This window comes from Montipora capricornis, chromosome 12 (genome assembly GCF_036669925.1).
Source record: "Montipora capricornis isolate CH-2021 chromosome 12, ASM3666992v2, whole genome shotgun sequence".
Taxonomy (NCBI): Eukaryota; Metazoa; Cnidaria; class Anthozoa; order Scleractinia; family Acroporidae; genus Montipora; species Montipora capricornis.
In genome coordinates this window covers 13760446-13775882 of record NC_090894.1, presented here as the reverse complement: position 1 = coordinate 13775882, position 15437 = coordinate 13760446, and the positions used below count along the sequence as shown (strand labels likewise).

Genomic DNA, 15437 nt, shown 5'->3' with positions numbered 1-15437 from the left:
GTACTGACAGAACAGCTTATGCAACGGAGGGACCTGCAAACATGGAGTGGCGCCTCTTCTGTGGCCAGTGTCGTTTATCAACTGCCTTCAACGTCCGCTCTTTGCAATTACGAGCCAGCAGCGATGTTCACCTTAAAGGAGCCTACTTCGTGAAGAAGAATACGAAGAGACCCTGATAGTATTCGTCTGGTTGCCACGACGGCAGATGGAAACCCCAAGAAAGCTACTAAATACTCTTCCACTGCTTATAATAAGAAGCAAAGGAAATGGTAGAGCTGTTTATAATTCAACTTTTAATTACGACCCGCAAACAGTAATTACAAAGACATGTTTGATTATTCCAAAGTATCGAATATTAATTTGTCACTTCCGAACACTCCAGAGCCTAAGTAGTAGATCAATTTACTATTAATTTCTTACGCGGTAATCAATGCTGCATGATTTAAGTCGTCTTGTTCCCTAACTTATTTTTAATCATTGTCTTGTTGCAGCAATTAATTTCAAATTTGATTATTCCACTGAGTGTCAAATAGGAAACTTCACAACCTCGGTTTCAAAGCGAGGCTAAGTGCGACAGTTATATGATGGTCATAACCTGATCCCAACGCTCGGGGTGTTGGGAGAATTCGAGGCAGCTATGCAAACCCGAGACGCAGTCATGTTTATATACTCACACAAACTCATCTATTGACCAATGAAAGCACGCGTACTATCTTAAGACGACTGCTATGGCAACGACAACGCCACAAAAGTTGATTGGTTAAGAAAGGAAATTTCGTGCCTTTCTTTGCCGTACTCCATAAAAGCAACGTGAAATCCCCAAATTGTAGGTTTGGATGACAACGTGAGCGTAAAACAATGGACCATTCAGTTTTCTGATTGTTTTTTTTTTTTTTAACTTTAAAACCGTTCGTACCCATCTACTTACAGGATAGTTTGCCCGTATTTTTTAAGGTGAACAAGACCGAATAACCGCGCGAAATACTTGAGACCGTAAGCACTAAGTTATATTTTGGAGTAACGTTTTCGATCATCGTTGTCCTTGCTAAACTACCTATGTCATAATACAATATGTGAAACAGATGAGTATTAACCATACAGTCACCATGCAGAACCATCATTGTAATTTTTGCGATCCGAAATTTACTAACTTGTTCTTCCAAACTGACTCTTCCAGAAATAGCTTGGCCATTCTGAGAAAGTCCCTTTTTAAAACCAACTTTGTTTAACAGTTGTTCACTAACGATAATGTCTTCTTTTGTGTGTACTGAGAAACGTTTCGTTACCGTTAGGTTTTTGAAGGCTCTACTAGAGGTTTCCGTTAAAAAAAAATTTAGATCGCTGCCATTCGGTGCTAATAAGGTTAAGTGTTTCTATCCTAGTAAATAGCACTGTCTACTGAAATGATTACAGTGTGTAGCAGTCCCTGAAGAGACAACTTACTGCACCAAAATATATCCCATAGCTTTGATATGCTTGTCACCGTTGTCACCTCCGTACTGGGCCTCGTTTCCACACGAACTGGTGGTGTCGTAATGACCTCCAGTGCCAAAGCCAAGCCTTGAGTCACAATTATCACACTCGTTGAAGTCGTTACGAACAACGCCAATTCTTGCTTTGGAGTAGCTGGTAGAGCTACACAGAACATTAAACCCCTCCTTTAGACAACCTGTTTGTAAGGAAGCCTGTGGACCAATTAGCTTCTTCCATTCAGCCAGGCCAAGTTTTACGTTGCGATATTGCCCATCGGCAATCAGCGAATAGAGAGAATCAGCCGATCTGTTAATGACAACGAAATTTGGGTGTTGTGCGGCAGAGATCTTCATACCGAGACAAATCTTGTTGAAGGATGTGTTCCAGTAAGTTGGTAACTTTGTTTCTTGTATGTCGAACCCAGTCTGTCCTCCAGGAAGGTTGTAGGATGTCTTGTTGCTCCAAAAACTCGAATCGTAGAGGAAAGTTTGCTGTACAAAAACAAGGAATGAAACTCTAACAAAAAGGATCAGACATTCAAGCTACGTTTTAGTAATCATGGCCAGTTGAAATGGCGTGTTTGGAGTACGTTAACTCTAGAGGGATCATTAAATTCGGGGCTTCGCATATTTGCTGGCTGTATTAGCTACCAGCGACAACAATAGCCAGTGGAGGATCTAGGGGGAGGGTGCAGGGAGCCTTGCGATTCATGGAATAAAGGCAGGTTGGAGTAAATCACAATATCATACCTCCTTTGGTCTGCTTCCCATTTTCTCCTATTGTTCAAGAAAATTCTATTTTTTCCTATTTTTAGGGTTTTACTTAGTGTAGGGGAACATTTTGAAATATTTGAGATAAAGTTCTTAATAAATTTGATAAATTCTTTTTTAAAAAAAAGAAACCTTTTCGCAGAAAATAAAAAACACAGCCTGTTTGAATGATAACCTTCTGAAACTCATGCCCAAACATTCTCCATTTTTCTGGTAGCATATAGAGGAGTCTGGAAGATCATTTCCGTGCTTGTGCAGTTGCCATGTGGAATTAAGAAGGCAAGTAATTCAATCCATTTTCTATCTCTTTGTTTTCGAACAATGGTTGTTTTATTAATATACCATGTCTTTAAAAACAGTTGTATCTTTGTCTTTATAGCAATATTTTATTCAGAAAAAGTTCAAATATTTTTCAGCCTTATGCGTTTTGTGATAGCTGTTAGAGTGGTAACCATTACAAACAAATTCGTGTTTACACACCGCATAATTGTTGGGATATACTTAACGTGTTAACCTACTTTTTGTCCAAAAAAGGTCAAGGTGTAATTTTAGATGCGGTAACTTTAAATAAACTTTTGAATATAAGAAAATTTAATTCAGCTTCTGAAGTGCTTAACGAAAGTTGACTGCGCATGACTTAAATTCAAGGGAATTTCTGGCTAATGGACCGGCCTTTTCATGACCGTGTCAGATGACCTTTCAATCATAAAAATGGTCTTGGTACAATATGGATGTCAGAAATAGAAAGAGCGCGATGAAATTAGTGAGAATGTGAATTTTGAGGCCACTGACGTTTAGTGCGTGATTTTGGAGCGCAGTTTGAAAGTTTGCAAAATATAAGAGAATTTTGTGCTGGATGGCAAGCTTGCCACACAGCAGCTGTTTTCCATATAAATTTCGGTTAATTTTTAATCATTAAAATCACTGTGTATATAAGCTGCAGTAGGTTCTCAAGGACGGATCCAGGATTTTGGCTAGGGGGGTGCACATGTCAGACGGAAATGCACAGGAAGCCCAATCTTTATATGTTAGACAATGTATAACAAACACATGCTTTTAAGAGGGTTAGGGCTGTAGTATGATAAATCTGTAAATGATGAGACAAATAAAAATCTAACTTAATGCAGGTTTTGTCCTTTTAATATCCTCTAGTAGCTTAATTCGCTTTGCCGTTTTTTAGCTAAGCTTACATTACTAGGAAGAATTATGAGTGTAACATGAGAGTAATTTCAGGCGCTTGCTTCTTTTGAAGAAATCCTGCTATAAAACTTTGCATTATTATGATTTTCTTCAGCTAGCTTGACGATCGATGGAAAGGTCAAATGGCGGGAAATGGAATGACAATGAGGCTGTGTTAATTGGTGGTTTACGCTGACCACTGCTACGAAAGCCAACTGGCGGTGCAAAAGATCTAACTAATTGGCAAGCATTCACTTCTGGCAACATTTTATTCCGCCAAAACTCCGAAAACTAGCGGTTTTAAGGCGCAACGGACCGCTGTCTGTTATTTAGGTTTTTTATTTCGTTTGTAAATTTTAGAATTTTTTAACTAAAACGTTTTTTTTTGGGAACCGAGGGGGGGGGGGGGGTTGGGGTGCACGTGCACCCAGTACACCTCCCCTAGATCCGCCCTTGGTTCAGAACTTTGCAGCCAGACTTGTGTTAAGACTGACAAAGTTTGATTATATTTCAGGGGGCCGATAATCACTTCGATGGTTAAAATTTTCAGACAAAATTCTGTTTATTGATTTTGTTTTCTCTTTTAAATGTATAAATGGAATGGCCCTGGAGTATTTATCTAACAATTTTGTCAAACGCTTTGATATTCATGGCAGGAAACTAGGGGATCTGGAAGCATTGACACTACTGGTTGTAGGTTGCCAATGAGACAAAGAGCATTTTTTATTATCGGGGAATCAATCAATTGCAATGAAATAGTCTTGCTGCAGATCGCAAGTTTGAAAGACCCAAACAGTTTTAAGAAAGGCCTTTTTAAGAATATATTTTATATTAGAACAAATTAGTGTATGTATGCCACTGTCTTTCCTATTTTCTGAGTGGCATTTGTCACTTGACGCCCTGTATGTACCTTGTTTCCATCGATCTTCATGACCGGTGTCCATCCTCCAGCTCCGCATCCGAAATCTCCAAAGTGACACAAAACGGAAGTTAGACCGGAGTCCACGTGAAGTGTGGTAAGCACGCTTGTGTTAGATCTGTAAATTGGACGGTTTAGGAATTAACTATGCATTCGATAATCGCGTTTTGAAAGGTTGAACACGCGTATTTAAAGCAAATACGTTGTGTTCATAAGGGAGCGTTCACAAAAACTTGTAGGGGGGGGGGGGGGGAGAGAACTGATGATAAATTGGGGGTCCCCCCCAAAAAATAGAGATAAAGGGGGGGGGGTGTTTAAAAAATATAAACAGTGGGGGTACGTTAAATTATGAAAACAAAAATGTCGTTAGCCAATGTAAACAAAACTAAACAAAATATAATAATCAAGAGTGTAGAATGGAGTTGACACCCCTACATGACTCTATAACTCCGTTGTGTGTGGTCTGGTTTCCTTTCCTTTGCCATAATTTTGCTCTCTCGAGTACATATTCGACTGAGAATGGACGCCTTCTTTAGGCGCTTCCAGTAAGATTTCATTTAGAAATGGTTTTTGTTCTATGAGACTTTAGATTTAGACCTTCATACTACTGTGTGATATATTTCTTTTATCAACGGTGTTGATAATGTAAATTGACTACCGCACAGGGATTCTAAAAGCTGACGTTTCGAGCGTTAGCCCTTCGTCAGAGTGAATCGAGAAATTATGGGTCGTGTGTAGTGGAGTAGGAGCTATGCTAGTGGTGGTAACATGGCAACGTGAAAAATAGGATACATTAGTTAAATGACGAAAGCGTTCGTTAATACCGTGGGGATTAAGGGTGCCGATTTGGAAGATGAATTTTTGTTCCAGATTCTTGTGGCTATCCGTCGTACCTTGATGTAGGGAAAGGCCGCAGATAACCATGTGTTTTTTGGAGTGGTTAGGGAGATTAAAATAACGAGCGACTGGCTTAGATACATCCTTGTCATTCTTCGGAGTTCGGAGTTCGGAGCGGCAATAAAGAATTTGTTTGTCCGGTATAAGTTTCGTCTGGTACGGTTTGTCAAGTACGTATACGTTTCGTCACCCTCACTTTCCATCCTCATAATCACACAGTCAAAAGTATCATTCTTAATAACTTTAAATTACTCCAAAATGATCCCGAGACTGGTAGAGTCTTTTCGCAAGCTCCAGTTATTTCATTCAAACGCGTTAGTTAGAAGCACGCTCAAAACTAACTAACAACCCGGCACTTTCGAATGCGCGCTCTTACGATGCAAAACTTGTCCTTTCACTCTTAACACTAGCAAAATATCGGGATCTAAGCGATCTGTTAAGATCACCGATCGTTTCACATGTACCTCCGCAAATGTCATTTATTGCATAACCTGTAGGTTATGCAATAAATTATACGTTGGCGAGACAGGTAGATGAATAGGCGACCGATTCCGCGAACACCTTCGCGATGTTGAGAAGAATGACAAGCATGCATCTAAGCCAGTCGCTCGTTGTTTTAATTTCCCTAACCGCTCCAAAAAACACATGGCTATCTGCGGCCTCTCCCTACATCAAGGTACGACGGAAAGCCGCAACAATCTGGAACAAAAATTTATCTTCCAAATCGGCACTCTGAATCCTCACCGTATTAACGAACGCTTTTTTAATTTCATTTAACTAATGTATCCTATTTTTCACGTTGCCATGTTACTACCAAAAGTGTAGCTCCTACTTAGTCCACTATAAAAACTACACACAACCCATAATTCCTCGATTCGCTCTGACGAAGGGCTAACGCTCGAAACGTCAGCTTGTAGAATCCCTGTACGGTGGTCAATCATCCATCAATTCCGTTTATAAAACCAAATTTTTGTACTCTACTTCCCCACCGACGCAGCACAACAGTTTCTTTAGAAACTACTCCATTCATTCCTTTACTCCCGTAAGTGTTTGATATATAAGTTGTTTAAAACATAAGAAAATGTCACACGTGGTTTTTCTTGGAGCATGCACGTGCAAATTTGGCGCCTTAACCGCTGGACCACTCGGCTTCGCCTGTGAATTTACTCGAACCATGTCCTAGTGCAGATCATTGTCGCCGGTCAAGCTGTGTGTGCAAAATTGACTTCTGTAAGTCCTTTCGTGACAACCAGCATTTTATATTGTCAAAAAAGAAGAAAGAATACCATGAAATAGCATTTTCAAGTGAACTACATCGGGGAAGAAAATTACTCAGCTGTTTCAGTTGAATAATTGTGACTTGTTACGGTTTCCCTATTATTTTTCCAGAAAAAGGGTTTGCTTTCTATCAACAGGGAAACCGTAACTGAAAGCAAAACGAAGCGGCGCCCGAGATATTGAAAAGAAAACTACGTGATTCTGAAATTCATTTATCTCTTGTTCAAACGCTTTCCGGCTTGAAAAACAATGTAAATAAATTTGGTTGTGAAAAAGGAAAGAGGAGATCCCCCGAGTTTTTTGTTTATATTGTTCTCGATCGCGTTTCGTTATGAAAAACTTTCAACTGCACTTGAGTGCTGTTTTTTTATCATAATTTATTATGTTTTGTTTTGGTTTTTACGTTGTGTGCATTAAGAATAGCTAAACTATAGTGAGTCATTTTTGTTCTGATTTGAAGGCCTTTGGTTATGCGCGTTTGGTCGCCATAGCAACATAATTTACGGACTTAATGAAACCAAGAGAAAATAAGGGGACAGAGAGGGAGGCACAAGGCGTTGGTCGGGATATGTTATGTCCACGAAAGTTATTTTTAGACTAGCGGAAGTCTGTCTTCTGGGACGTCCGCATGCAGTCTTGCCTCGCTCTCAGGTTCTTAGTGAAAAGAGAAAATGATGGCACACGTGGAAGGCTGATGAATATATATTTTCTTTCAAACATCGGGCCGAGGTTGGCTTGCATGCGGACGTCTCGGAAGACTTTCGCTCGTCTAAAAATAACTTTCGTGGACATGACATATCCCAAGGGCTGGACCGGGAGCCTCCTTCTCTGTCCCCTCATTTTCTCTTGATGAAACTGAACTGCTCTCGTCCAATGAAAATAGAGTGATTTTTCGTCAGTGTTTCGGAAAAGAAATGCAATTCACTTACTTGTCCTGCTCAGTATCAGCTTCGAACAGGGCTTTGCATGAGGCAGCTGAAAGAGAAACAAAAACAGCTAGTTCAACAGCGATTTAACCAGTTTCTTTTCAAAATGGCAGAGGAAAAAACTAATGGTAATAGAAAACAGAAAAACTTGCTGCTACTTGATCAACACTTTCAGCACCAACATGCCATTCAGAAGATCACAGGTACGGACGCAAACTGCTTGGTAACCCCAGCAGCTCGATTTAAAGCGACATCAAATACTGACCTATTTCGCAGTTATCTCCCGTGAAGCCGATCTTACAGTTGCAGCGGAAACCTTTATTTTTCAAGTCTGGTACACATGTACCTCCGTTTTGGCAAGATGAGGAGGCACATTGTGTCTGAAATGGGAAAAAAGTCGTCTTTTATACACTACGGAAAATTGTTTAACTTCGACATAATGACCGAGTTTCGGTTATTCTTTCTGTTTTTCTCGAACTTGTTTTTGGTATTATTTTTTATACACGTCAATCCTTTTACTCGTTGACATGAGCATGCTGAGATACGAGTATTGTCATGTCAAGATTTGATAGCAGTCACGTGATCACAAGTGCTTGGAGAACCGAGCCAAGTTGTTAGCGAAGGCCATGAAATGGTGAACGCCGAGCAGCTAATTATACGTTTCTTGACGCGTAGGTTTTTCACGTGCTGCTGGGTAATTCTTGAAGTACTTGAGTTGCCTTTACAAATAGTGTTTCAACGATCTTAAGGCGACGTTTGTTTTCATTGTGGAAGCAACTCTTCATGTCAGGATACAAACAACCTTCTTCAGACGTTATTGTAAATAAATTATTCACGTTTACAGTGTAAGTTGAACACAGGATAATTGTCTGAGCAACGATGCCCCATTATCCGACTTTGGACACTTCTACATTGTTATAGGAACAACAATTGTTTTGGACGCCCGGTTCCATATGCGAAATTTAAGCAAGGATACAAATCTCACGTTAAATGAAGCGTGGGTTAATTAGAGACGAAAGGACGAAGTGATCGTCGCACATAACTGAACAATTTAAGCAATTGTCTTTTACAGACACCAGAAAAAGTCAGTTTGTTTCAACGGAATACGACCTCGTAACCTCTGAGATGCCGGTGCAATACTCTAACAACTGAGCCATGAAGCCATTCAGTTGAAAGCACCAGCTCCCAACTGAAATAATTTCTTGGATCACTTCTCCCTTTCGTAAATCTCACCTGAACAGAGAAGTGATGCGAAGTTGCGTTGACCCTAAATTCTTCGGGGTCTCTGTATCGATCAGAAGACAGCAACTCGCACCAGAGCTTGCCATCAGCTCCTCTTGATGCAGCCAAGTTGAAAGACAGGCAAGAGGGATGACTCAGACATTGAAATGTGCAGTCAAAGTCATCGGCAACTGTGTGTGTACCAACTCTTGACACATTCAGATAATGCGAGTCGTATTTTACGAACACATCTTGTCGCACATCGGGGTGATACCATGTGTTTAATCCTGTACAACGTGACACGTGCAAATTTTAGAATTTATTCTGGGGGCGACATTCATATTATATTAATTAAGCTTGAGTGTGCTTAACATTGAGCCAAAAGTCCTGGAAATTTTGGTTAAATGCAAATGGGACAGTTACTTTCCGTAGAGCTCGTTTGGAAAATGTGGAGTACCTCCAGAGATACTTGGAACGGAATTTCGGAAATTCCTGTATCATTTTACCGATTCTTGCGTTTCCAGGCCCTTTTTCGTGCGAAATTGAGTGTTGAGCGAAGGTAAGCCCAGGAAAAAAAGGTTTGAAAACGGAACCTTTCAATGGAAGTGTAATTTCACCAGGTGTTGGTCGGTATTTTTGTCAAGGCGTTAGACATTTTTTAAAAATAAGTTAAAAACGCACCTTTTTCATTTAGCATTTTTATCATAATCTGAAGTTAAGCGCGATAGATCTTTTTCGCCACTATTTTAATTTTGATTATGTATTGCACTCTGTTTTTCATTTCTAATGTGTGCTTTTATTAACTTTTTATAATATCTTACGTTATAAATGTAACCTTTACCTTTTCACTTATTTGATTCTGTAAAGCGCATTTAAAGATTACTTTAGTATGGAATTTGCGCTATATAAATTTATTATTATAATTATTATTATTATTATTATTATTATTATTATTATTATTATTATTGGAAAATCGCGTACGCAACGGTTACTCCAAGCCGAATTTTCCAACAGATGGTAAGCACCCCTAATCTCTTCGCGAAAGATGCATATTCTATTAAATACTTAATGAAAGTCCGCTCCGGAATTTGATCTCGCTGTTAGTTCATCACTGTCAGTGTGTGAGAGCAAAGCAAACTATAATCGGGAATAATGTGATTTACCATTCTTATAGCACATTTTTCTGTGTAAATATACGTATTTATGGCTACCTTCTTCGTGTATGGTTACTTTTGTGGGTTCTACTCTTCTGTTGGGAGATAAAGCAAGGACTACGACGTACAACGGCTATAAAAAGGTTATCAAAAAATATTATTTTCCTTTTTTTGCGTTAATTTTGTGATTACTGGAAGCCGTTCGACGTGAAAACCCATTGTTTTCGGGCGAGAACGGCGAGGAAATGCTCCAAAGTGTAACACGCCTTTGTCATAATTTTGTTCATTAATATTAAAGCTATTGTCTCGTGGTGTTCTCCTAGCAGTCGTCGCTCAGTTTCTGCTTGAGGTCAGTTAATCGATCAAGTCTACTGCATGTTCTTCGTTACTATCTGAGAAGACTGCAGATCATCTAACCCTTTGTAGCGGTCATTTCAAATCCAGCATTTTATTTAGTTATTTCTCCTGGCAGTGACTCCTAAGTTTCCAGGTTCTATGCGGTTGTCTGATGCTATACTTACCGAGGCTCGCGCGGCGGTCTAAGGATTTCAATCTTAATCACACGTTCACAATTTTCGAAAGTTTTCTTTGTTACGAGAAATAGAAGGAAGGCATTTCAGCTTGATTACGTACCCGTCGCGACCAACTCATTTCGTACTGCTACAGAAAAATAAGCAGAGAGGAAGCAAATCCGAATAGCCTGTTTCTAAAAAAACCTAACCGCGAAGAAGAGGTGTTATAGCGCGCAAACCTGGAATCAGTTCTCTCGAGTCACGCCAAAGTACTTCTGAGGAATTGAAAACATTTATGCTTCTCGATCTCCTGAACTGACTTTGCTTTCGGAACAAAAATGTTGCGCGTCCCCCGTAAACAAGGAAAGAGTCAGTGTTTCTTCAACAATATCACCGAAACATTATTCATTCCTCGTTGTTTTTTCCCCTGTGATTGACCAGAAATTTAAATTTAAGTCATTTATTTAAAAACTAGACTCAACAACGTGACGTGAAGTTCTATATGTTAAAAAGAGAAAACATTACGTTAATTCTAAAGTTACAAATAAAGAACATAAACAAGGAAAACGAGTTATATAAATTTAGAAAGGCATCTGCAGGGGCACCCAACGACCAATTTGTTGTAAAATGTACTATTATACCCCAGTTAATGAAAATAAATGTTATTAAGGCATTTTCAGGTGTTTTTCAGTGTTGCTGGGAAAACATTATCTGTTCCTTTTTCCCAGCAAGACACACAAGAAATTTCCCAGCCAGCTAGATAAAATTGGTTGGTTTCCCAGCCAGAGGATCAAATTTATTTCCCAGCCAGGAATTCCGCGCGCTTTAAAATCCCTCGATCCAAAACGACCTAACAAAAGCGACAAAACCGGGACAAAACAGGTTTTCTCCGCAAGCGCAATCACTCTGACCAGCCGTCGTATGTTTGTGACTATTCTCTGGGAGAGGGAAAGGTTTTTTTTTTTTTTTTTTTAAGTCGTCCTCAGTCTTCAGAGTTTCTACAGCCAGCTCGGGTTGAAATGCTAAAAAAAATTAGTAATTCCCTGGCAAAACCTCTATCAATAACAAAATTTCCCAGCCAGCTCATCGAAACACCTGTATTTTTGCCAGCCAGCAAGATTTCTCTGGGGAACAGATAATGCGAGGAACAGATTCCTTGGGTGCCCCTGCATCTGTTCATATAAACGACTTTTTAAATCTCTCAGTTCTTATTCGAGGAAGCTGGTAATCATGTCTTCTTTTTCTTATGACCTTATCCGTTGTGGCGAAGGCTATTTTTGAAGAGGATATTCTTTTGTAGTAGTTATCTTGTTGAACAAGTTGTTCTTGTTGAACAAGTTACAGTTGATATCTTACAATTAGCTTGGGTGGGATATCCATGTGGAAACGCCTCTTTGCAGAAAGAATTGATTTAATTGACGATACGGAGGCGACATGGAGTAGACTGTTTGGGAGCTGGATATTCCGTGTTCAAATCTTGCCTTGAAAACTGGATATCCAGTTGGGCTTCAAATTCTAGCGGTGTTGATAAAGCTATTTTACTTGAAGTCAAAACAACATTGAATCATGATGTAAAGCTAGTTATGTTGAGGTGGAAAAAAAAACGCGGATAAAAGGAGAAGATAACTTACCAATCGCACGATTTCCTTCTCGTATCACAGGAAAAAAAACGAAGAGGAGCAAATAGCATATTACATGCAAGAACATGGCGAGTATAATGAATCCCAAAGATGAAGAGCGTGAATATTGCTTTTAGCTTTTCACTGATGAAAATGTTTTGCTTACTTCGTCCTTTATCAACACCCTAACACATACGCAGTGATTGTCAGACCGAAAACAATTTGTTAAATATTGATGACGAGAATCTCATTAGCCAAATTGGGAAACTTCAGCGCCACAGCCTGAACCTTCATAACTCACTTCATTAGTTTAACTTCAGTTATTAAAAGAGTGGGAGAAATTGAAGAAAGTTTGTCGATAATTTGATAGCCGGTTTTAACGAGTCTTACCAACTCCGTGATAAAGTAGTTTAAAAATACGCAAGAACGTTCCCGCCGAAAAATGAAAACAAATTGTTTTGTGAGAACATCTGCTACATTGTCATCTACGTCTGAAGATTCATACTTCCGTAATAAATAATTCTTGAGTTGGAGTGTATTATTTACCTGCCATTAAACTTAAATATAATATTGCTTTTTAAATTTAGCGTTGTAGTCCGTTATCGTATGTCATACGTCAAAATGATATAATTCAGTGATTGGTGTTTGGCGTAAATACCAACAACGTTCAATTAGCAATTAAGTAAGCTGAACATTGCACGTTGGCTCCTCTTCAGCCAACTGATGAGCCTTACCGAAGCAGAATTTTGCCTTTTGTTACTGAAAATATAAATTTCGACGATGCTCAGGGGAGATTGTCACGATCTTGTGACATTAAAATGGATTTTGATCAGAAAAAAAAAAAAACAGCAGAATACCTTGCCATTTTTTAAGCGCTTTTCTATGAAGCGCCGGAGATGCGTTTGTAGTGGAAAGACAGTTTACACGCGTAGTGCTTGGTTGGGTATTTGAGCTGTTCAGTGGACCTTAATAAGCAAGCAACCTATTTTTATTTGATACGCAATCAATGTGCGGCACTTTGTAAATGATGCTAATGGTTAGTGATACTGAGCTGTACCCAGTAAAAGTAAACTAAAGAATGGTTTCATTTGTCGCGCACGCAATACACTCTTTTCTTTTTTTTTTTTCTTTGGGGGGGGGGGGGGGGAAGTGTGTTATTCCTTGCGATGTAGTAGAAGAAATTATTTCCTCACTTTTCAGAAATGATAACACATTGACTCTAATTGTTCCAGCCGTTTAACGTCCTCTGGTCTTCGAGGAATTCCCAATTGCGAGACTCCCCGTAACTACAATACTCGTCAAAAATCTTGAAACCCTTGTGGCGGTTTCCCCTTCCCCAATGTTGATTTGGGTATCACAAACACGCGTGGCTCAACATTGGGGAGGGAGAAGGCACATTTCAGTTGGGAAAACAGTGTGAAGTAGAAATCTCAGGATTTTTCCAGAAAATTCGAGAGAAACGGTGTCTGTTTCAACGATTTGTGACGAGTATTGTAGATTTAACAACGATTTCGAAAACATGTTGTGAAGAGTAACTTGGGGTGCTTTCCATTTGACAGAACTAAATGGCCAGACTAGAGATTTTGATGGACTAACTCTACAACGCCTTCAAATTACCGGAAAGACACACTTTGAGGTTGAAATATTTACTTCTCCGGCCAGAAGAATGCGAGGACGTATCGATGCAATTGTTCCTTCAAATTGTTGCATTTTCTTTGCAAACAAATACATTTTGAAGTTGCAAAACAATTTCCCAGTGCTGAAGGTTGAAAAGGCTGACATATACTTATCTCAGTGTTCGTGCCTTTGCTTTTGTCCTTTACTAAATATCGCTCAGTGTAACGTTCAATTGCCCTGGGAAGGACGCAAAAGGTTCACAATTGAGGACCTCGAAATTCTCAGTATGTAATTCATGGATAAGTACGGGAGTCATGTAAGACAGAGCGACACTAAATTATCACTTAAGCACTGAATTTTCATTTCAAAACAAATTAACAACACTGACAAATGAAATACTTGATTAAACTACAACTGTAAAGGAAACTTTGCTGAAGTCCTTGTTTACACATTGGTTCATCAACACACGACCTTACTGAAATTAAAAGGCATCATGCTTTTTACACGGATTGATTACCACCAAAGACTTTAAGACTTTTGGCTTTGATAACGAGCCAGTTATGTTATTAGCCATCAAAATAAAACTGGTAAATTCTTGGGTGCAACGGAGCTAATGATCCAGTACGTTCTCCTGTTTAAATTTCGAATTTTCAAAGAAATATCGGGTTCAAATTTTCAGAGAGTCGTATCTCATTATGCAACGCACTTTCAATATTCATTACTTTGTTCTCGGTTGACGGACTGAAAAACGATAGGCCTGTGCTAATGAGACATTCTCGTTCCCAGGGGCTTTCGCACGCGAAAAGGAAGAACTGGTTTTCGTGCTCAGCCTTTAGCGGCTAAGAGGGCCGGGTGACTCTGGGGACGAGAATGCTAATGAGGCAAAGAATGTGAACAATGATTTCCCTATTACTTGCAAGAAATAAAGAAACACTAGCAAGTTACTCAATTGTATACTGAGGCCGAACTCAGTCACGGAATGAGTGACGGTCTCGTATATGAGCCCGAGCATTCTAAGAGCTTCACACAAGTCCTCTGCCGTATCGTATAAACTCTTGTTCTTAGGCCATCGTAGCTTGATTAAGAAAATAACACAAACAGCGGTGATAAACATTGTATTCCAAAGCATTTTTATAAAACTTGACGTTTCGTATGTGTGTTGACTAGCATACGGAACGTCAAGTTTTATAAAAATGCGTGGAATACAATGTTTATCACCGCTGTTTGTGTTATTTTCTTAATCCTCTACCGTAGCTTCATCATGAAATATATCATTCAAGAGCTTATCTTGATCAATCAGACCCTTTTACAAAGTTCCCTTGAATAGGTTTTCCGATTCAGAATCTATCTTCATTCGTGGATTTGGCCTTTCCTTCGACCAGTGATCTCTCTCTATTTCAGTCCTACACACAGTAGAATAATCCCAAAAGACTAAGCAGATCCATTCCTATGTTGTTACTGAGCAGTTCGATCGGTACTAGCAATTGCAAAGTTGGTGGCAAGTACTTGAGATTCATATATGCATGCAGCTTCAGTAGTCTTGCGTAGACCAAGTTCTGTTGTAAGGAAACTGTATATGTCTTGGAATCAAATTCTAACTTCCGAACTCTTCAGACTATGCAAACACGAAAAAAGTCTTCTGATGATTTTCTAAAATAATTATAACGTCCTCTTGGAAAGCGAAGAGCGTGGCGTGATAGCCATGATCATGTACTGTCATACACACACGCCTAACTGACCAATGAAAGCACGTGTACTGTTTGAGATTTTTATAATACAATATGTGGAACAACGACAACAACAACAACAAAAATGCGGTCACTATGCAGAACTTTTGCGATCCGACGCTTCCTAAGTTCTTATTCAAAAACT

At 39.3% G+C, this 15437-nt stretch overlaps 1 protein-coding gene across 1 annotated transcript; it reads right to left on the bottom strand.

Moving 5' to 3' along the window:
* Positions 1–281: 281 nt before the first annotated feature.
* Positions 282–12281, bottom strand: LOC138027900 (uncharacterized). The gene is made up of 6 exons (XM_068875520.1): positions 11961–12281; positions 8676–8950; positions 7708–7822; positions 7446–7491; positions 4333–4459; positions 282–1964 (listed from the first exon to the last, which is right to left on the bottom strand). The coding sequence occupies exons 1-6, from the start codon at positions 12034–12036 to the stop codon at positions 1440–1442; spliced, it is 1164 nt and encodes a 387-aa protein (XP_068731621.1). The 5' UTR covers positions 12037–12281; the 3' UTR covers positions 282–1439.
* Positions 12282–15437: the final 3156 nt, after the last annotated feature.

What these genes read in the sequence shown, in the direction of transcription:
- LOC138027900 (XM_068875520.1), bottom strand. Translation starts at nt 12,036, where the DNA reads ATGTTCTTGCATGTAATATGCTATTTGCTCCTCTTCGTTTTTTTTCCT. An exon ending in GCTGATACTGAGCAGGACAA is followed by an intron (nt 4,460 to 7,445) that starts GTAAGTGAATTG and finishes TCCAATTTACAG; the next exon opens with ATCTAACACAAGCGTGCTTA. An exon ending in TGAAGATCGATGGAAACAAG is followed by an intron (nt 1,965 to 4,332) that starts GTACATACAGGG and finishes GTTTTTGTACAG; the next exon opens with CAAACTTTCCTCTACGATTC.